Source organism: Megascapheus bottae, chromosome 5 (assembly GCF_031878675.1).
Source record: "Megascapheus bottae isolate mThoBot1 chromosome 5, mThoBot2.hap1, whole genome shotgun sequence".
NCBI classification, from domain to species: domain Eukaryota; kingdom Metazoa; phylum Chordata; class Mammalia; order Rodentia; family Geomyidae; genus Megascapheus; species Megascapheus bottae.
In genome coordinates this window covers 21358294-21381288 of record NC_143513.1, presented here as the reverse complement: position 1 = coordinate 21381288, position 22995 = coordinate 21358294, and the positions used below count along the sequence as shown (strand labels likewise).

The following is a 22995-nucleotide window of genomic DNA, read 5'->3' as shown; positions in this document are numbered from 1 at the left end:
TATACTATGTGCAGTTTTTCTTTTTTTCCCCCTTATTGTTAATCTCAAGTGGTTAATTTATCTGACTTTGTTACCTGGTATATTGTATATCCACTTATTTATTTCAAATAGAGAATGGAAGGGAAAATAAAACAAGACGATTGGGAGGGGTGGGATAGGGGAAAGGGGATAAAAACATGAGAAGGGATATCTATTTTCGAGAAGAAATGCACCTTCTATCTACCAAATGTAACTGTAACCTCTCTATACATTGCCCCAACAATAAAATACAATAAAAAAGTGAATCCTTACCTTTACAATAACAAAGAAGGCATTAATTCCTTCCTCCCTTTCCATTCTTCCTTTTTCTTCTTTCCTTCTTTCACTTCTTTCTTTCCTTGTCTTTATTTTGGTGTAGTATGGTTTGAACTTAGAGCCTTAGCAAGCAATCTACCATTTGAGGTACATTTTCAGTCCTTTAAATTTTTAATCATTTTTTTTATATATAGGGTCTCATGCCTTTGCCCAGGCTGTCTTCATACCACAACTCTCTCATCTCCAACCCCCATACAGTTAAGAGTATACACGTTCGCCATCATATCCAAATCAAAGAAGGATCTTCCATAGAACATTACAAGACTAAGAACAAAGTGGGTCAGTTTTGTGTTGCTCTTTGAAGCTAGTCAATAAGGAAGTGAGGATGGAGATGAAAAGTTTGAAAGTCTTCTCTAAGAGGTCTGTGGATTCCTAGAGGTCAGGGAGAAATACAAGCAGAGTATGAATCCACATGGGCCCAAGAGTTTCCTCAAGCCAGGCTATAGGACATTCCTATTATGTAGTCTATTTTCTGTTACATATATAACAACATATCTAATGCTGGGTACATCATAAAGAAAATAGGTTTATTTACTTCACATTTCAGAGGCTAAAAGCCTAAGATCAGGTAACTTCATTGCTTTGGCCCCTTGGCTACATCACAAAATGTCAGAGAAATAAAAAAAGAAATTGCCACTTTGTGGAAGGGACCAAGCATGTGGGAGCAGGCAATGTTTTAACAACTCTCTCCTGCAAGACTGGATATCCCATTCTGTTCAGAATGAGTTAGAAAAACTAATATCATCTTCCTCCTTTTACCCAACACACATTCTCTCAACTCCAAAAGCCAGAATTAATCCCCTCTGAGGGATTAATTTCTACCAGGACCCCCTCACCACTCAGTATAACCGTATCAAGGACAAGGCTCCAATGCAGTCACACTCCAGAGGAAGTTGTGCTCACCCCAAACCAGGAGCAGGTAGGAGAGAAAAGGAGTGGGCCATCTCTGTAGACCTGGAATGCCTTTCCATTGGCTAAGATCATTCATATGAAACTGAAACCAGAGGTGTGCAAAGAAAGAGTATTTAATAGATGTGGAAAATGTAGAGGTGGAAGGGATTGGGTTAAACCTAAGTAGCATTCCTTTTTCTAACTCAATCTGAACAGAGTTGGAAAGTTAATGTTTATGTGTGACCTCCATGAAGAGGCCAAAAAGTATGTTTCTTAGCAATCCATGATCCACAAGGTCCACATATATAGGTGAGTCCTAACCAATGAGACCTGAGTATACTTTAAGCCTGGTCTTGGAGAAATATGCAGTAATGACTCCCTCATTTCAAATGTATAGATTTCTCCCTGATCTGAATGTATGTTGACTTAGTATTTTCAGGGAAGTTTCTGAAAGAAAAGAAGAAGAAAGGAGGGAAGGAGGAAGAAAAAGAGAAAGGGAAAGAGGGGGGAGGAAGGAAAGGAGGAAAGGAAGGAAGAAGGGAGAGGGGAAGGAAGGGAAGAAGAAATGAAGAAAGGAAGTGAAAGGGAGAGAGGGAGAGAGGGAAGGAGGGAAGGGAAAAATACCACCTTTCCACCAGAAATACTATTCTCCCTCTATGAGTTTGAAGCTATTTCTGCAAGCAACCTGGTCTCTCCCATACCCCAAAGCAGAAGCTTTATAAAGCAATATTTTGCCCAGTGGAATTTGGTGAGAAGAATATATAGCAGTAGAATTTAACAAGATACATAGACTGACTCCACTAGTTACAACTACCCTCAGGCCAAAGCTGATCCAAAGTATTTGGGATATGAGTCTATTGTCTTTCATAAAACACAGGAAAGGACATGCCAGCTCCTTGTTTCTGCTATTCCCCAGTCTCAACCATTCCCAATTCAGTAAACTTAATCCCATTACACATCGCAGAAGCAGGTTTGCAAAAGTGAATTGGGTTACTATTGATTACTAGCTCATAAAATTCTCACTGTACATTTTGGGACTGCCCAATGCTTCTTATGCTAGTACTCTGGGTGGCCTATTAGACTCATGTTCATTCAGAGCAAGCCATATCTGATAGCATAGCAATTGACATTTTTAATCTGTTCCTATTAGCTAAAGTTATTTCAACAAGGTCTCTTTTGAAAGACAACATGACACCCTAAGTGACAGTCTGTCCTGTACTATCAGGAGTTTCTTTGAACCTAAGTCTCTCTATAAATTAAAACATATATCTTTAGTACCAATGTTAAAGTTAATGCAAAAGTTCAGAGGTGCAAAATAATTTAAATGTGCCCAAGTGGTAGCAATAACATCTCTAAAAATCTCAGCAGTGAGTTATGGATATGTGAAATATTAAAAATGCAAATCTAACTCCATTTGCATTTGCAATGCCCCCTAGCTGTTACTGGGGAGAAGGAAATTGCTTTCTGCTGAATTCAAGGGCAGACTACTTAGTGCTGTATTTAAGTCAAGGAGGAAAATCACTCATTTTTATTCTACCACTTAACTTGTGCTTATGTAATCTGTCTGGCACTGGAGTCAGTCGTCTGATATTATTTTCAATCATAGAAAGAGAATATATAATTCAATCATTATATCTTTATTTTCACTTGCTTGGTAATCTTGTGGAACCTTTTTACCACCAGTAAATTTCAGCTGTCATTAAGCAGCCCTGGCCTCCAGGACTGTCTCAGACAGACAGCAATGACCACAAAGACTATTTTTATTTGAGGCAAGAGGTAAGAGAAACAAGGTTACCTTTAGCCTATCATAAAAGGTAGGAATAGCTCCATTCACAAGCCATTTGTCCCCAGTAGATTCATTATCAGAGGTAGACCAGATAGATACACAAATAGGTAAGTAAAACAAATCCTACTCTTTTTGCCAGTCCTGGGCTTGAACTCAGGGCCTGAGCACTGTCCTTGGACTTTCTCAAGGCTAGAGCTCTACCACTGGAGCCTCAGCACCACTTCTGGCTTTTTTCTATGTATGTGGGTCCGAGGAATAGAACCTGGGTCTTCGTGCATGCTAGGCAAGCACTCACTCTACCACTAGGCCAAACTCCCGGCCCCAACAAATCCTACTTTTAACTTTGTATTTTTTTTCCCACCTTCTTCCTTTTTTTTTTTTTACAACTAGTTCTTTTCCTACCTGTTCCTCTTTTGTCTTTGCACACACAGCTGGATCTTGTCGTTTTTCTCAGAAATGTGGCTGTTTGTATACAAGTAGCATGACCTATAGTGCCCTTTCCATGATGCCAGCATTATCTCCTTTAACCATCAGGAAAGTGACCCACAAGAGCAATAGTTCAGCACAAGGGATTGCTGCTCAAGTTTCTTATGATGGAAGTCCAACAGAAAAAAATGATAGGAAGGATTTAAGTTAAAGGAAGGATCAGACAAACATAAAAAGGAGAAGCAAACAACACTGTTGGTTGACCACGCATCCTATTTTAAAGTTTAGTCAGTGTTGGTCTAATTGTCACACTAATCACTGCGATTCTGCATGATAGCTATAGTGGTCAAAAATTGTTTTATACTTATATCAATAACTTCATCAGAGTCACTGTGTTTTTTCCTGGATGGTTGTGATGTAATCCATTGCAGTGGTTCTTAAATTCCAGTGTTAAAAGAAGCATTGTTCCATACCCAGGGATTTGGATGCATTAGGCTTGGGATCTATATTCTCCTCCCTTCTCTCACCAACCTCCATCTAGTGATGCTCCATCTAGTTAATTAGCTTTTTAGAAGCTACAGAATGAAGAGGATGTGTATTATGTAGTTTGCTTTCACATACACTCATACACAGACACCCCCGACACACACACACATTTTGAACTATGTGATAAGAGAGCCAATATTATCACTTGGTTAACTACCTTATGAAATGAAAATATCTTTTAAGTAGGACTGACGTAATAGGCTAAGAATATCACCTGTACTTCCACAAAGATGCAGAAACTACTCATCATCAAAGATGTAGGGATCTCTACAAGGATGGTATATAGAAAACTGAATTTTAGATCAAGTTCCCCTTTTTCTAACAAATAAAGCATAGGATTTGGCATTTGGGGAGTTGGTACTTTTGTACAGAGCACTCTGAACGAATTATAATTTGGTGGTTCATTCAAACGCCACAGAATTTCCTTCTTTATGTTCATAATGCATCTGAGTGAAATAAAAAAAAGGTGAAACAGACTAATTAAGAGTGCCCTTCTTTGACAACAGAAAGCTCATTAGGTCCTTGGAATTTCCAGTCCAGACTCTGGCCAGAGAACGAATTCAGAATTCAGGCTATTGTGAAAAATATATCAGATAAAAATGAGAGCAGACGAATGAGAAATTTATAATCCCCACAATATACAGTTCATAAATTGGCTGCCCTTTTATCTCTGCAGAAGGAGAAATGGGAAAATTCAAAAAAAAAAAACAACCCAGAAGAAAGAGGCAGGATGTCTAAGTTAAGAATGCAAAGGGGAAAGGGCTCCCTATTAAAACAAAATACTGCCCCCTTTGCCCTGTACCTATCATAACTTACTTGTTTTATTCTGTGTTAGCTAGGCTTTGCTAGGTGATTTATTAGTCTGAATGTGGCATTAGAAGGAAGGGTAACCAGGAAGTGACTCCCAGCCGTGTACTTCATGAATTTCACTTTCCTTTTGAAATTCACATATTCTGTTCCCACTATTATCAATATTTGTCTCCAGATATGAGCAGCTTCCATTACAATTATGCAACCCAAGTATTGGCAAACATTTTGGTTTTGCCCTATTTTTGACAATTAATATGAAAGCCTCTCTTTCTCTAAAACTATTTACAAGAAGCTAATTTAGGTCTAAATCAAAGACAGAGACCCCTGTGAACCTCCCTAATCCCGTGTGTTTGTGTGTGTGTGTGTGTGTGTGTGTGTGTGTGTGTGCATGTGCACACTCACACGTGCCAGTATTAGGACTTGAATGCAGGGCCTAGGCACTATTAACTTTTTCACATGAGGCTAGCACTCTACCACTTGAAACAAAGACCCATTTTCAGCTTTGTGGTGGTTAATTGGAGATAAAAATCTCATGGAGGCCAGGAGTTTTGCCTAGTGGTAAAGTGCTTGCCTAGCACGAATGAAGACCCAGGTTCGATTCCTCGGCACCACTTGTACAGAAAAATCCGGAAGTGGTACTGTGGCTCAAGTGGTAGAGTGCTAACCTTGAGAAAGCCCAAGGACAGTGTTCAGGCCCTGAGTCTAAGCCCCAAGACTGGCAATAAAAAAAATCTCATGGACCTCTTGCCTAGTTTGGCTTTGAATGGTAATCCTCCTATCTCAGCCTCCTGCGTAGCTAGGATTATAGGCATAAGCCACCAGCACCAGGTTCCTCTTCTTTCTTTAAATCCAATGTGCTTACCATTTAAGTCATCTAATGAGAAGTTAGCTTCTGTTTATGGGACAGTTTTTGTCTCCATATAAGTAACAATATACCCATACTATTAAAATATAATATCAGAACACCCACACAACACAATTATACCCCATCAGTAATACGATGGCCATTCCATTTTTAAGTGAAAAAAAGGTTTAGATAGGTTATATACATTGGAATAATAAATCAGAAAACATTGGTCCAGATAGGTCAGTTTAATAGGGAAGCTGGCCCAAAGGGAAATTATTACAACATAGACAACACTGGGTTAAAGCCACAGAAAAATGAAAAGGGGGAAATCAGGCTGTTTAAACATTAAACATTTGTTTAAATATTAAAGTAAAGTTAGCCTGACAGCAAAATCGATATTAAATCAAGCCTGGAAACTGTTTTATGACCTCAAACACTGGGCTTCTTAACGGCCAGCGTTATAAATGATGTCACTTTCCAGCGTGATCATAGCTGCCAGCAAGCAGGTCAGAAATGCCAGCTTTAATTTTAAAATGTTAATTTGTGATGTAATTTAGAGTTTACTCCCAGGGACAAATGTCGCTCTCTGGGGCAGCAGTCCTTCAAAATGCTGCTGTGAGCAAAATATATTCCCTTCCCCTGCAACATGGTTTCCAGGGAGGCCTGTGAATTCTCTGAGGCTTGAATGAGTTTGAAAACCATAATAAATAGTTTGACGTTCTTTTTCAGTCACTGAAGACAGATTATGAGGAAATTTTTTCTAGAGTGAAAGGAAAGGAAGCTATTATTAAAACAAACAAACAAAAAAAACTCTACCTGCTCCAGAACATACTTTGAATAGGTTGGGATTTGATTCTAACAGTGCTGATGGGCTGGGATTCAACTGAAGGAAAAGCCTCTAACTACTAATGGCCCAACGCACCTTGCTGGATGTGTGGGAAAGATTGCCTTTATTCCCAATCTCAGCCACTTTATTCTTGTTAAAAGTTTCAGCACCACCTGAAAATACCTCCCCCCAAACAGGGTCCCAATGGCCTGTCTCAAACCCAGCATTGTCTGCGTTAGTGGTTTCTTCAGTTTCAGACCCCAAAGGATGCAAATGTGCTTATGAAGAGAAACACAAGGCCATCTGCTAGTATGTATGGGAGAAGTTGCTAACTTTCTCTGAGGCAGGACTGTGTGCAGTAGGGATAGCTGCCCTCAGTAAAAGAGATGCATTTGGTTTCCATTCCTTGGAGAGTAGCAGGACATGGCCCAGGGTTCTTCACTTAGATAATCCAAACACAGTTTAGACATTTGTGCTGTATACCTTGTCGTCACCTACACTCCTGATTCATAGAAAAAAGGAAAACTAAGCAGTAAGTGAGAAAGAGAAATGAGTGACTCTACTTACCAAGGCTTCTATAACAAAATATCCCTTACCAGGTGACTTAGAAAACAGAAATTTATCATCTCATAGTTCTAACCCAGAAGTACAAAATTAGAGTGTAAGATGGGCCATCTTCCTTCTGAAAACTCCAGGAAATACTCTATTCCAAGATGTTCTTCTAACTAAAATAGTTTATCACTGTTAATAGCATAACCTCAATAATTACATGGTGTCTTCCTTGTATATCTTTCTCTATAGCCAAATTTCCCCTTTTTGTTATGGTTATAGAAGACTCACCTTGGTCATTATAACTCATATTTATTAATCATATTGGTGGGAATCAGGAAGGATCTAGATAATGAAACACACAGTCCCTGAGCAAGAAAGAAGCAGCGAATGTTCATTAATCAAACTCAAAGTCAAAACCCAATTCAGGAAGGAACACTGTTTATAATTGAAGTCAACCTGTCCACTATCTTTTGGGTGGTCCTGAGACATCAAGCACACTCATTGTTCTTGAATTTTGTAGTCTTTGTTTTGGGTAACTGAATTTCCTTCTTGAAATCAAAGGGCAGTGAGAAAGAAAACACTAAAATATTCAGAAAAGAAATCAGTGGTCAATCTCTCTTTTCCATGTATAAAAGAAAGCACAGTCAAAAAAAAACATATACAACCAAGAACCACACACAATACGGCAGGCCACAGGGTATAGCTGACCAAGAGTGTTTCTCTCGGAGTACACTGTCTAGACTTGAGGTCAGAACCAAGGCTGGAACGTAGCCAATGGTAAATTAAGGACTTCCAAAAAATAAAGGGTCATTATCTACAACAGCCCCAACTGATTTCCACAAATGCCATAGAGTTGCTACATTATAATTTTTTAAAATCACAATCTAAAATTTTTAAAACTGAAATTTCATTGTGCAATTAAACATTTGCTATTCCACACAATTTACAATAGGATCCTCCCATCATGTTCCCAGTAGACCCTCTATATCTTTGGTCTTCTATAAACTTATAAATACGATCCTCCTTTATAAAAGAGATGTATGTGTTTCTATAAATGTTTCTATAAGTTGCTGCACTTTCTGTATGCCCTAGTTCTGCCTAATTTGTGTTCACAAAGAGAGACAGTCAAGGAAATTCCCCAAAAGACACAATTTCTAATACAAAATAAACCAGAGACTTAATTCTGCAGGTGGAAAGTAATGTCTTCAACTCATGCTCTATTCAACCATTCCCCTGGTAGATTGTGCTAGTCTGATTTTCTCATCCATAGTATAAAGACATGATGTTTTCACTATAGGCATGGAGGAGAAACACACAGAAGAAGGGGTAGTTTTCAAATGTTTTTTTATGTAAAAAAGTTAATCTATGTTCCCTGTCAGCCTTTAATGCAATGTCAACATGACAAAATGTGATATGGCATTCCAGTCACAAAAGCAGGCTTGTTTAGAGCAGGTTGTTTTCTGCAACACTGGCAACTCAACTCAGGACCTCATACTTTCTTAAGCCACAATCACCTAGTACATTTTGCTTATACTTTAGTTTTCAGACTCCTAATTTTCCCAGACAATTTTAGACCATGATTCTATTACTTCCACTCAGTAGATGGGATCAGAGGCATGCACCATCATACCAGTTATAGTTTTGATGGGGTCTTAGTAACTTTTCCCTGGGGTGGCCTAGAGCCACAATCCTCCTATTATCTGGGCTTATAGGTATGTACCACCAAACCTGGCTGTATACAGTTTTTAGAATAGTGACCTTCTTTGTCACATCACAAGCAAACTTATCTAGGTGAGTCCTGTGAAGGATGTAGTGTCTGTGGAAACATTTCATTCATGTGAATCTATGGCTTAATCACTTTATCAACACTTACAGATCCTATTTTTACTTACATGGAAGCTGAAGAAAATAGGAACACTGACTACATCTAGAATTCCAACAGACATCTCCCTCTCCCATCTAGAGTAACAGAGGCTTTCCTTAGTGTGACAGCTGATTCTAACAAACCAACCCAGAGTAACTGCTGCTAGTTTCTGCTGCCTGTCCAAACCCCTGATAAATCATCCAAGAACATTTTTTCAGCAGTATAAGTTTCCAATTTTCAAAAAGTTTTAAAAACTTGACCTGAAGAATTATTATTTGACCTATTATTATTTGGCCTAAAGAAGTCGCACTTAAATTGTGTTGGACTTAACATGCTCTTTGTGCCTCTTGAAAGGATTCACCATTCATCCAGAAGAGCTTGAGACATTTAAGTTCTAGATCACAGCTTTATCTGGTTATACTTTAGTCCTACTACTATTAAGGAGGATTCTTCTCAGATGTGACAGAGATGGTTCGAAGTCCTTCTGAGAAACTAGAAAAACCTCTTCTATTAATCCCATCCATGAGCATTCAGATTTCTAATTCCAGATTGTCAAAAAGGTTTACATGAGCCAGGGACCAGTGGCTCATGCCTATAATCCAAGCTACTTAAGAGGCTGAGGTCTAAGGATTATAGTTCAAAGACAGCCATGTCAGCAGTCTATGACTCTTATCTCCAGTTTGAACCATGAAATAAAGCCAGACGTGAAGTTGTGGCTCAAGTGGTAGAATACCAGCCTTGAATGTAAAAGCTAAGTGACAGACAACATGCAGGTCTTGAGTTCAAGCCCCAGTACAAGCACACACACACACACACACACACACACACACACACACACACACACACACACACATTTCATGTGTTTGAGTTAGAGGCTGATTAGAGAAAGCTTCCACAAAAGAAGATGGAAACTACAGTAAGTAGCTACCCTTTCTATTTCTAGAAGAACATAGAGAAAGGTCAATGTCTCAGGCAAGCTAGTCTCGCAATCTCCTTGGCCCCACAGCCAAGAAAAAAAAAAGAGACAAAGAGCAGGGATTTGAGCTACTACTGGTTTTCTTCCCCAAGGCCACCCACAACCCAGATCCCTTAGCTGAATTCAAAAGAATACTGAGTAGTCATAAAATTCCCCTTTGCCCACAAGCACCAAATTTGCCATGGAGCCTCATTAAAGTGTGCTCCTGCAGCCAGGCTGTCAGTTTCAAAAGCAAACTCCTTTTAATTTTAACTAGAGCCCTGGGCATCAGAAACAGTGGAGAAAGGGGATTCATTTATGAGTTCCTATGGCAGATTATGGGTTTTATTTGCTCCCTTACACCACTTTTCAGTCTGTCATTTTGGTAAGGTTAACCCCAGTGTAAAATGTTCCCGTAATTATGTTCGGAAACAGTCCCAGCCTGCTGCATGCCAATAAATGCCTGGAATAACTGTCAGGCTAAATGAATCCCATTTGGACAAAATGATTATTGAAAGTTATTTTAGATCCCTATTAAGCAGTTGTGGAACAGAGCTGTAATCAAAATGTTTATTTCAATTAGAATTATTATGGTCAATAAAAACCTCAAGTAGAAAGTAAACTACACTTTATCAAATAAAGTAAAGGCCACAGCTAGTTAAACTTCTTTTTTCACACGGTCTCTATCACAGAGTTTGACAAGAGGCACAATTATCAAGCTATCTCCATAGTATATTAACAGGTTTTATAGCCAAACTTCAACTTAACTGACTCAGGGCCACGTGCCCTGGGTGGATAAACCCCTCAATTCTCCCCTAATGATTACCAAAGCAAGCAGTTGGGCACAAGCCCCTCTGTTTCCATGGTTACAAAGTGGCGAAGCACTACCTCACATTAAATGGCCAAGGAAAAGATCTTGGGAGTCATAATGCAAAGTCCAGTTTCACCACACGTTCCTGGTGACCATGTGCAACCATTCCTGTGACCATAGCAGCCATTTCTTTTCCTGTAGATCCTAAAGGTACCTCGAAGAAAATGTTTTTGCTTATTAAGCCAATACAATCATCCTCTCCAGAAATTCAGTCTGAGGATTTTTTTTTCTCCTTCAAGTGGGAAGGACGACTACTGAAGAGCATTTCTGTGACCTGCCTTTGGATTAAATCTTGGATTCCACACAGGAAAAATTTCTTTCCTCCCCCTAAATCACAACAGGTCCAATGGTAACCCTTTATGCTTAAAAGTACTGTGATTTTTAAATAAAATCGAATGCCCAAGACATCCCCCAAACTCAGAAGCACTTGAGTTGGGATCCCAGTACTGGGTTTATTGTTGTTTGCTTGCTTTTTCTTTTTGTCTTAAGTTTCCCAGATGATTTTGATTTATAACTAGTATACTCTAGTATTGGATAGTAATTCTTCGAGTAAGATCCTTAAACCAGTAGCATCAACACCACCTGGGAGCTTAACAGAATCAAACATTCTTAGCCCCTATCCCATAATTACTTATTCAGAAACTGACACAGAACTGGGCAGTTTCTGTCTTGACAAGGAAGTCAGATGCATTTTTAAGGCTCAGGGATGGTCTTTAAAAAGTAAAAGAAAGATTTCTATAACAAACTTACCAGTGAAGAGATACCAACATTAACCCTAGTAAAACAAGATGAATGAATTCACGGTCTTTATTAAATATTAAGGTAAAAGTTATGAATAGGTGCTAAAATACTACTTGGTTTTTACCTCACCAAGGCAGAAAGGTCTCTATGAACCATCATCACAAAATCCAGGACTGTTTGAATAACAAGGAACTATAGGGAATAATGGGTTACAAATCTGCAAATAGAATTTTTATGGAATCTAGTATGGATACTATTAACAGGCAGAGCTGCCTCAAAAGCAAAATCTTGAGTCAAACATTTACCTCACTTTTTCTCCTTACCTCCATCCCTTCCTCAGATTTCTCTTAGGTCTAAGTTCCCAAAATCCTGTTGATCCCTAAAGCACCTCAGAGCAAAGAAGTGAAAGAATCCCCATGCTAAGATGTAAATGACTTACAATAATTTGTCTTCTGTGCTTTTCCTTAGATTATTTGGATTATAAACAAAGCTACAAGCTCAGAATTCTGAGACTTACATAGGCTTTCCAAAGACAAGGTTTTGTTTTAAGCACTTTACATTTATTAACCTGTTCAGTGCTCACATAAATAATAGGGAAACACTAATGTGAACACTAATCCTGGAGATGGTAAGTAGCTCTCCTAAGGCCATCATGAAATGATGCCTTGGAACCCAAAGTGTGCCTCGTGTGTGAGCTCTTGTCTATCACACTTAGCATCTCATTCCTACACTTTTACTGCTATATCTCTATTTATTCCGGTTTCCTATGCTGGAAGGATTGGGGGAGAAGATGACTTTGGAGAGTCACTTGCACCACACCTGGTAGATAACCGCATGTATAGAGGGATCAGTGCTGTTAAAAATAGTTTTTAAGTTGGCATATTATTATTTTGTGGGAAATATGTAGTACTGACCTCAATCCCATAAACTTTTTCTGTTCCTACTATTGTCATGAATAGCTGACTCATACAAACAAAAATCCTGAACCAATTATGTTTGAAGGTTTATTTTCCTTGTGCAAAAGCCAAGATCAATGTAGAGCTTCCAGGACACTTTTCAAACCCAGATGCATCTCAGAAAGATCTGGCTGCATACATGTCTCCAAGAGGTACAACATCTGGCCCAATGCCAAGTTTTGGATGGAGTTCCTTTGCCCAAATTGAAGCAGGGTCAGAACGTAACTCCTAGTGTCATAAAAAGATCCATGCAGTGGGAACCTGGGCATGACAATTCCTGTGCCTCTGCTTGTTAAGCAGTGAAGGGAAGCAACTTCTAGTCAGGCTAGTGCAATCTGAATGGCATCTGTGTCATTAATCATTTTCATTAAGGGGCACTGCCCTGTCGAGTTCTTACAATCAACAGTGCTCTTCTTTAGGTAAGTATTTTTTTCAAGACTCTAAAGAACTTAAAATTCCACCTTTAATAAAACGATGTCTTTGCTTTGACAGATAACATTCATTTCACCCTAAAAGTGAGTGGCAGTTACCTTATTCTTCAGGGATTATGCATCTTGAGTAGATATCAAGATTTAGCATGATTATTGATTGATAAAGCACATAAAAACATACAACTTGTTTTGGATTTCAAATTCACTTACTATGCTTTCCATTTCATAACGCTAACTCCCAGATTCTGGGTACTACCAATCCCTCTGTCCTATTTAAGCATCAAATTCTAGGAGCAAGGTGAGAATCAGAAGCTGAAACCACTAAAGATTAGAAGATGGGTGGAGGGGAGATGCTGGGAAAATAGGAAGATAATGAGCTCTAGCTCATTTTCAGACAAAATGATCCACTGTTCCAAAACCAATCCCAATTATATTACAATTGAGAAAAATGCAATGGGGGAAAAATACTCGTGTATAAAGGCATCGAATTACCAAGGGGCCAATCCTTTACTGAGAAGCTCATCTCAAGTTAATGGTGGGAAGGTGGATGATAGAAAGAGACAAAAAGAATATAATCGGAAGGAGGCAAAGTAAATTACAATTGGATCAAGAGAGGTTGCCTCCCCCACCCAAAAAGTAAAAGTTCCCTGACTACACAAGTACAATCACATCTCCCAATTAAAACTTCAGGTAAGATTATTGAAATCTAAAAGAGATATGTGAAGTCAGCGAAACTTAAGTCATATGTGACAGATTCAACATTGTTGTTTAACTCTGCAGTTTAGGTGCTTCTCTGTGCCCATATTTCTACTATTTTGGTACACTAGCAACCATTTCAGGGGAAGGAACTTCCCTTACATGTATTTCGTAGCAATGGTAAAAATAGGCACAGTGATAAAGACAATAGATGTTAAGTGACTTCTACATGCTAAAAGCTTCTTATACAGATTATTCCTTGAAACAGACACATGTTATAAATTTTTTTATTTTTATTTTTTCATATATTTTATTGTAATTAATGCAAGGGTTACATTATATTCACCAGATAGAAGGTGTATTACTTCAAATGCATTGATACCCTTTCTCATGTCTTGGTCCCCATTTCCCTTCGCCCCACACCACCCCTCATCTTGTTTTCCCCCCTTCCCTATCCAATTTCAAATAACCAAATACAAATATATCCAATATATCAGATAACAAAGTGAAATACTGTAATAATATGAAATAACCAAGGGATAGCAAAAGAGATGAGAGATAAACATAGTATATGAAGGACAATAATCACTCATTATATGGCTTTTGTTTTTATATCCTAGAGGTCCTTTCATTTAGCGTCACACTGTATGGCCTTATGTACCTAGGTTTTGCTCTATTATAAATCTCTGCTTGAAAGCCCAAGGTTTCTACTGATTATGACAAATGAGGGAAACCATTGAGCCTATGTTCCTTTGCGTCTGGCTTACTTCACTTAATATGATTTTTAATAAGTCTTTCCATTTCCTTACAAATGGGACAAAGTCATTCTTTCTCATGGCAGCATAGAATTCTACTGTGTATAAATACCACATCTTGTTGATCCACTCATCAATTGAGGGACATCTATCTTTGCTATGGTAAATAGTGCTGCAATGAACATCGTTGTGCTAGTGGATTTAGTATGCCCTTGTTTCTGGATGATTGGGTAAATGTCAAGTAGTGGAATTGCTGGGGCATAGGGGAGCTCTATGTTTAGTCTTTTGAGGAACTGCCATACTGCTTTCCATAGTGGTTGAAAGAGTTTGCACTCCCACCAAAAGTGTAGTAGTGATCCCTCCTGGCCACATCCCCTCCAGCATCTGTTGTTATTAGATTTTTTGATCCTGGCTATTCTAACTGGAGTGAGGTGGAATCTTAGAGTTGTTTTGATTTGCATTTCTTTTATGACCAGAGATGTGGAGCATTTCTTCATGTGTCTATAGGCCATTTTTGTTTCTTCTTCAGAGAAGACTCTCTTTAAGTCTTTGGCCCATCTTTTAATGGGATGGTTGTTACTTTGGAGATTAGTTTTGGAGTGATTCAATTTTTTGAGTTGTTGATATCTTTTAGATATGAGGCCTTTGTCCTTTGTATGGTTAGTGAAGATTTTCTCCCATTCTGTAGGCTTCCTATTTAATTTACTAGCTATGTCCTTTGCCCTACAGAAGCTCTGAATTTTAATGCAGTCCCACTTATCCAGCCTTTCTCTGATTTGTTGTGATTCTCGGTCCTTATTGAGAAAGTTTCGACCTGTGCCACGAAGGCCTAGTGTGTCTCCTAATCCTTCTTGTAACGTTTTCAGTGTGTCAGCTTTTACCTCGAGGTCTTTGATCCATGTGGAGTTAATTCTAGTGCAGAGTGACAGAGAAGGATCCAACTTTAGTTTTCTGCAGGTGCTTAACCAGTTCTGCCAGCACAACTTGTTGAAGAGGCTGTCTTTCTTCCATTCTATATTTTTTTGGCTCCCTTGTCAAAGATTAGGTGGCCATAGGTCTGTGGTTTAATATCTGGGTCCTCAGTTCTATTCCATTGGTCTTCAGGCCTGTTCTTGTACCAGTACCAAGCTGTTTTGATTATTATAGCTTTGTAATAGAGTCTAAAGTTTGGTATTGAAATTCCTCCTATGTTCTTTCTGCTAAGAAGTGTTTTTGCTATACGGGGTCTTTTATTATTCCATATGAAATTTTGAATTGCCTCTTCTCTTTCTTTAAAGAATGCCATTGGGATATTGATGGGTATTGTGTTGAATTTGTAGATAGCCCTTGGCAAGATTGTCATTTTCATGATGTTGATTCTTCCAATCCAGGAGCATGGGAGGTTTTTCCATTTCCTTAGTTCTGCTTTAATTTCCTTTTTTAGGGTTTTAAAGTTTTCGTCAAAAAGGTCCTTTACATTCTTAGTTAAGCTAATTCCTAGGTACTTTATTTTCTTTGAGGCTATTGCGAAAGGAGTTGCTTTCCTGATTGTTGCCTCATTCCTCTCACTGTTGGCATAGAGGAAGGCAGTTGATTTTTGAGGGTTAATTTTATACCCTGCTACCTTTCCAAAGTTTTGAATCAGCTCAAGGAGCTTGGGAGTAGAGTCTATAGGGTTCTTTAAATACAGAATCATGTCATCTGTAAAGAGGGAAAGTTTCACTTCCTCTTTCCCTATTTGGATCCCCTTTATGCTTGCTTCTTGCCTTATTGCTCTGGCTCGGAATTCTAATACTATGTTAAAGAGAGTGGAGAGAGTAGACATCCTTGTATCATTCCTGATTTAGAGGGAATGGCTTTACCTTTTCGCCATTAAGTATAATACTAGCTGTGGGTTTGTCATACACAGCCTTTATTATTCTGAGGAATGTTCCATGGATTCCTAGTTTCTCCAGAGCTTTTAACATAAAGGGGTGTTGAATCTTGTCAAATGCCTTTTCTGCATCTATTGAGACAATCACATGATTTTTGTCCTTGCTCCTGTTGATGTGTTGAATTATATTAATTGATTTGCGTATGTTGAACCAGCTTTGCCTCTCTGTGATGAATCCTGTTTGATCATAGTGTATGATTTTTTGATGAGTTGTTGTAGACGGTTGGCCAGTATTTGACACATGTTATAATTATTCTCATTTTACAAATGGAAAAATTAAGGCAAGAGAAGTTAAATAATTGCCCAAGGTCACCGACATCATAAATGAAGGAGCAAAGATTTGAAAAACTGCTTGTCTGGTTGTGGAATTTGTGTTTTCAAACCACGATAGTCATTACACTTCCCTAGCAAGTGCCTAAGAAGGCTTTGTTAAATGAATAGGATGAGAGGGGGTTATATCATTTTTTTAAAGTCTATTAGTTGATTGAAATACTATTGGTATACTTATGAATTATTCAGTAAGTAACAGTTCCTTTAAAAATTGTCAATGAGGGGTGGGAGTTAGACCTAGTGATAGAGTGTTTGCCTACCATACACGAAGACCTCGTACCACATACATAGAAAAAAGCCGGAAGTGGTGCTGAGGTTCAAGTAGTAGAGCTCTAGCCTTGAGAAAGCCCAAGGACAGTGCTCAGGCCCTGAGCTCAAGAACTGGCAAAAAAAAATTGTCAATGAGGTCTGTGTTCAAAAAACATAAAGATCCTACCAGTATTTCTCTTTGGAAATCCATCTCATTAGCTTATGTACACCAGATTCTTTCCTCTGGCATTTAAAGGAAACCTCTGAGTGTTTAAATTTTTTTCCTATAGTTTTCAGGCAGGCTAATCTTTTTCTCTATATCTTGGACATGTTTTGATCCCAAAAACAAGAAAGTAATCCTTGCAAGTTCAATAGAGGAAGTTCTTAGAATACCGTATCACTGATGGTGGTAGTAAAGGATCAATCACCTCTGAAGTTCAGAGAACAGCAGGGGTGGAACCTTGATCTCTGGCCATCTTCCAGGTAAACACTAGGAGACAGGAAACTGAAAGAGAAAGACCATATATCTATTAGAACCCTAAAATTGTTCTAATAGACGTTTCTAATGGGGTTGTGGGATGACTAAATGCCTTTTCATTGTTATTTCACGGCCAAACACAGACACTTGGGAATTTTAAAACATTATTTTTTATCCTTGGCTGAGGATTAAGAAAAAATAATGAAGTTGATGACAGCTCTGTTTTTAGACAAGTGCCAGAGTAATATATAAGTCAGAAAAAGAATGTGAGTAATGCAGCATTTCCACATCTTTCATGACTTCAACAGGAGGAGAGGCCTCTCTACTGAGGGAGGACAAGCCCTTGGTCTTATGAGCATTCTGTTCATGAAAGCTTGGCCCTCTGATCCCCTTCTGTAGGGAAGCTGTACAGGAAAAGCTCCGCCTTTCCCAAGATTCTCATGTTTTGGCTAATGCTTGTGGGATTGTTCAGGCTTTCAGAGGTCTGCCAAATAAATCTTAGACAAAAATGTCAGACTTCAACAAATTCCCATGAATAATGTCTCAATTTTAGTTCAGAGTTTTGGCTGGAAGAAAGATGAACAAAGTAAGCCATTAATTTCTTCTATTTCTATCATATATTTGATCACCAAGTAAATATCTCACTGGAGCCAGGGACTGGTGGCTCACACTAGAATCCTAATTACTTAGGAGGCTGAGATGTGAGGATCCCAGTTCAAAGCCAGCCCAGGCAAGAAAGTTTGTGAGACTCTTATCTCCAATTAATCACCAGAAACGCAGGAGTAGTAGCTCAAGTGGCAGAGTGTTAGCCTTGAGCACAAAGCTCAGGCCTTCAGTTTAAGCCCAATGACTGACAACAAAAATAAAATAGAAGCTTATTGGAGATAAGTCTCTCATAGGCTTTCCTACCTAAACTGTCTTTGAACTGCAGCCCTCAAATCTCAGCCTTCTTAACATCTAGGGTTACAGGAGTGAACCACCAAGCATCCAGCTTGATAGTTCATTTTTAAAAAATCTACAAGTAGCTACTAGATTATAAAAATGAATAAAAACTGGTACTGAAATACCTAATTAGACTTATTAACCAGTGATAATTAATGCTTCTCGAAAGTCCTTCCATTTTGTGTATTTAAAACCTTTTATAAACCACAAAAGGTTTTGATACATAAAGAATTTACTTACAGGATATTAAGAACTCCTTGAAAATACCAGTTTCTCCAGCAACTAATTTAACTCTTCATTACTAACACCGTTTAAACAGTTTGACTGCCGATCCAAATTAGTGAGAGCATGTGGGAGGAAATAACCTTTTGATTGTTAAGCTTATTAATTCAAAGTCTGGCAGAGCTCTTAGCATTGGAAGGGTCAGCCTTACAGGTAGGGAATTTTCACCATACGTCACACTATACCTAGCACCACCCATCAGGGTTGTCATTTACTCTGGAAAGAGGAGTGTTTAGGTTAGGAAAAGAACCCTACAAAATGATTCTGATATATTCATCTTCCCACTAAAGACGGCCTGATAAAAAATGACACATTTCACTTATTTTTCATGCATTTCCAAAGAATCAACATACTTGCTGTTATTGTACCAGACTCTTATCCCAAGAAAGCCTGTAGAGACGGGATTGAAATGATGATAACTGACTTATTCACCTTTACATTCTGTCATCCTCTCAGTGTAAAAAGCCCAAAATAAGTAGTTACGTTTTTAAGCAGAAGCATCTGCAAAGCATGTGTTTAACCTAAAGCTGGGCATTTAAAGAAATACATAAGCAAGTGAAAACTGTGATTTATAGCATGGCTCTCACTCCCCAGGGATCTGTTCTATGGCTTCTCTGCCCCATTTATATGCCTATCATCTCTAGGATATCAGAGCCAGCTTTAAGAAAATATTGCCATATCAAAAGTAACAGGCAAAGTTTGGGATTGCTTTTATGTCAAACTGTGTCAATACACTTTCTTAAAGCATGAGGGTCTGTGCACAATTGTCCTATATGAATCTTTCCTTTTCCATTTTGATGTGCAATCTCTCTCAGAAAACTCTGATTTGCTTTCTTTGTGTGTGCGATGTCCCTTTCACCTATTATTTCATTGTTATTTCATAGCTGTGTACTCTTTTCTGCATCGATCAGCTTCTTCTAGGGTACCTATATTTCTGGTTTGGTAAATAACAATCTGTACATTGACCTGTTCTTTGTAATCACGAAAAAAATGAATGCAGTAACAAAGAATATACCCTAAAGTAGATTATGCTCAGAATTAAAAGAGCTATAGAGAGATAGGGGTAATATGCAAGTCCTTCTGGAAACTATTATTTCTTAAAAACATTTCCTTGCCTAAGTAACAGCCATCTTCTACTCCAAAAGGGACCACAGCAGAGGAGGCAAAATAAAACATTTCAGTTTCCCAATGCTTTCCCTCTGAAATACATTATTGGTTTTCTTGGAGTCTTACTATGTAGTCCAAGCTGGTCTTGAACTTACAATCCTCCTGCCTCAGCCTCCCTAATGCTGAAATGAGAAGAATACAGTACGACACCCAGCTTTGGGATACATTCTTTTTCTTGCCAATCCTCGGGCTTGAACTCAGGGGGTAAACACTGTCCTTGGACTTTCTCAAGACTAATGCTCTACCACTTGAGCCACAGCACCACTTCTGTCCTTTTCTATGTATATGGTACTAAGGAATCGAACCCTGGACTTTGTGCATGGTAGGCAAGCACTCTACCACTAGGCCAAACTCACAGCCCCTGGGATCCATTCTTATAAACACTTGATGGAGACCATTCTTTGTTTTTACTTTATTAACATAGTGAAGACTCCTAAGCAGAAAAATTATACTGACTTAGGAAAAAGTTACACTGAAGCTAGTACCCTAATGTGAAGCAATTGCTCAATGTTTTAACACCTTTGGCCTCTCATTTCAGAACAGTTAAGTGGAATTATCTACATTACACTACCTCTTATCAATACAACTGGATAATGAGGGGAGCTAATTGAGAGAGATAAGGAAGAACATAGGAAGGTGTGAGGTTGGTCAAGATGCATTGTATTCATAAACTGATACACTGAATTGAGACCCCCTTTGTACAACTACTTCAAGATAATTTTTTAAGATTTACTTTATTGTTATTGTAAATGTGATGTACAGAAGGGTTACATATACATAAGTCAGAGCAATAAATACAAATCCTTTCATAAAATATCATCTGTATGATATCTATACGATGAGTATCTGTATGATCATTTTTTTTGCCACTCCTGGGCTTGAGTTCAGGGCCTGAGCACTGTCCTTGGACTTTCTCAAGCCTAGAGCTTTACCACTTGAGCCTCAGCACCACTTCCAGATTTTTTCTATGTATGTGATACCGAGGAATTGAACCCCAGTCTTCATGAATGCTAGGCAAGCACTATACCACTAGGCCAAACTCCTGGCCCCTGTATGATCATTTTAAAGCAATAAACAAACAAACAATAAACATTTAAAAAGACAAATAACTAAAGAGTTATACTGATAGTCTGGTTACCTTCTAGCCAGGTACTCCTTGAGGCACTTAATTCAAATTAGGCTTCCATGTGGGGGTCCAGCCTATTGTCACAAAAATTTTACCATGGCTTATAAGCAATAGCTTTCAGTTATGCACAAGTTCCAATTGCCTGCTGACTAAAAACTACCAATCAAATTCTCAACATGGCAGAAGACAAAAGCTGTAGTTTCAAATTCTAAAGGTAAGATTCAGGTAGGTAACAAACTCAAACATTAAATACAGAATTTCATACTTCAAAGGCATTCCAAGAACTTAAGACAACTTCTTTAAGCCTATGAATTTTAATACATAAAGGCTTCTCAAAACTCAACAGCAGTTACATGAAGTATAAAATGTGCTTCACACATGTACAGCGAATTTTTTTCAGTAAACGGGTTTGTTTGTAACAAAATTGCTAAAATTCTTGCTGGTACTTATGAGAAATTTTGATCAGGCTAGAGCTACAAATACAAATACTCTCAGAGATCAGGTAAGTCCATCACCAAGAGATCTCTTTAGACTAGGACTACATTTTCAAAATTAATGCGTTGACCTTTAAGATATTTAAAAATAATACTTTACATTTGTGAAATGTGTTGCAAACTTTCATAATTAGGAAAAATAACACATGAAGTCTACATAGTAAACATGTTTACACAGGCAGGTATTCAGGGCTCTGATTCAACACAAAGCATTAGATACAACGCTTTTCCTTTCAAACACAATGTTGAACTCCTAAGAATCTTGGCTGGTTGAAAACTTCCCCCTCTGACTCCTTATTAATTCTCTACTGTGACTGTGTCCATAATGGTAGTTGGTTCTGAGGACACAATGGTAAAGAAAAAGAACCAAAGGTTTTTCAAGTAAATATGCATAGTCATAAAGGAAAGGAAAGACATCATGCATTATGATTTTACTTTTTATATTATTATAATGTTATTATAACAAGTCCTCCTTGTTAGAAAATTATAGATTCTTGGTGGAAACTGTAAGGCAGTATTTGTTTTGTTTTGTTTTTCCCTCTCTGCTTTTAAAGAAACAACTTTAGGTCTAGTATTGATCCCACTCATCATGTAAAGGTTCAGGAACTGGTCAGAAATGAAATCTTCTGGCCAGGAGTTTGGCCTAGTGGTAGAGTGCTTGCCTAGCATGCACCAAGACCCAGGTTCGACTCCTTGATACCATATAGAAAAAAGCCGGATGTGGTACTGTGGCTCAAATGGTAGAGCTCTAGACTTGAGAAAGTCCATGGACAGTGCTCAGGCCCTGAGTTCAGTCTCCAGGACTGGCAAAAAAAGAAAAGAAGAAATCCTCTGGAATATATGACTAACTTAGCCAGAGAACTCTGGTGCAAAGAGCTAGTAGATAAATATGTGGGTATCATTTTATCCTCAACCTTACACTTTCTTTGAACAAAAAAAAAATGCTAGTAGAGATAGGTACTTTACAAGTACAAGTAGGATATCCAATAATGCCATGTAAAAAGGAAAAAAAAGATTCAATGTGCTCCAACAATGGCTTTCATGACCACTGCTCAAGGAAAGTTCAACTGGCTGTCAGGGAACTACATATGAGTTATTAGTTCTTACTGATTTTTACAGGAAGATAGTCTTGATCAGAAAACTGATACACACTCTCTTTTCCAACTCTTACTTTATAGGATTAAGCATGAGAGAACGGGGTAGTGAACAGTTATATGGCCTAATATTATGTTAAAAGAGATTATTTTCATCCTAAAACAAAATCTAAACCCTTTGGGACAATTTAAGCGTAAAATAAAAGATTTCCCTCCTAAACCAAACTTCTCTTCTCTGACATTTCTATTATTCCTAATATTCAATAATGTACCGTAGATCTTACTAAGCAATATTAAAACCACCCATGTTACAAGTTTCTTTTTATGCAACAGTCCATATGGTAGACTTATAATAAATTTCTACTGGGAATGCAATCATAAACCACTATTTTCTGCTATAAAAACCATTAAAGCACAGACATGCACAAACAAGGTAATCTGCAATAAATCTGGAAATGTTAAAATCCTAAATGTAAATGTATTCAGTCCCATTGCAATGCATGTAATTTCCATAGCTTTATTAGAAATCTTGCCTTAACAGTGGTTTAGTGATAGGTTATAAATATAGTAAGAATGAGTCAGCATGCAAATTCCTTCCTTGAAAAAACAATTTG

General features: G+C 38.1%; 1 protein-coding gene across 1 annotated transcript in view; it reads right to left on the bottom strand.

Moving 5' to 3' along the window:
- Positions 1-466: 466 nt before the first annotated feature.
- Positions 467-22995, bottom strand: part of LOC150063093 (uncharacterized) — a 109269-nt gene continuing 86740 nt past the window's right edge. Inside the window, exons 2-3 of the mRNA XM_090332785.1 lie at positions 17227-17303; positions 467-726 (exon numbers count right to left, since the gene is read on the bottom strand). Of these exons, the coding sequence (XP_090188911.1) occupies positions 659-726; positions 17227-17303 (145 nt within the window). The 3' untranslated portion in view covers positions 467-658. The remainder of the gene's footprint in view (positions 727-17226; positions 17304-22995) is intronic.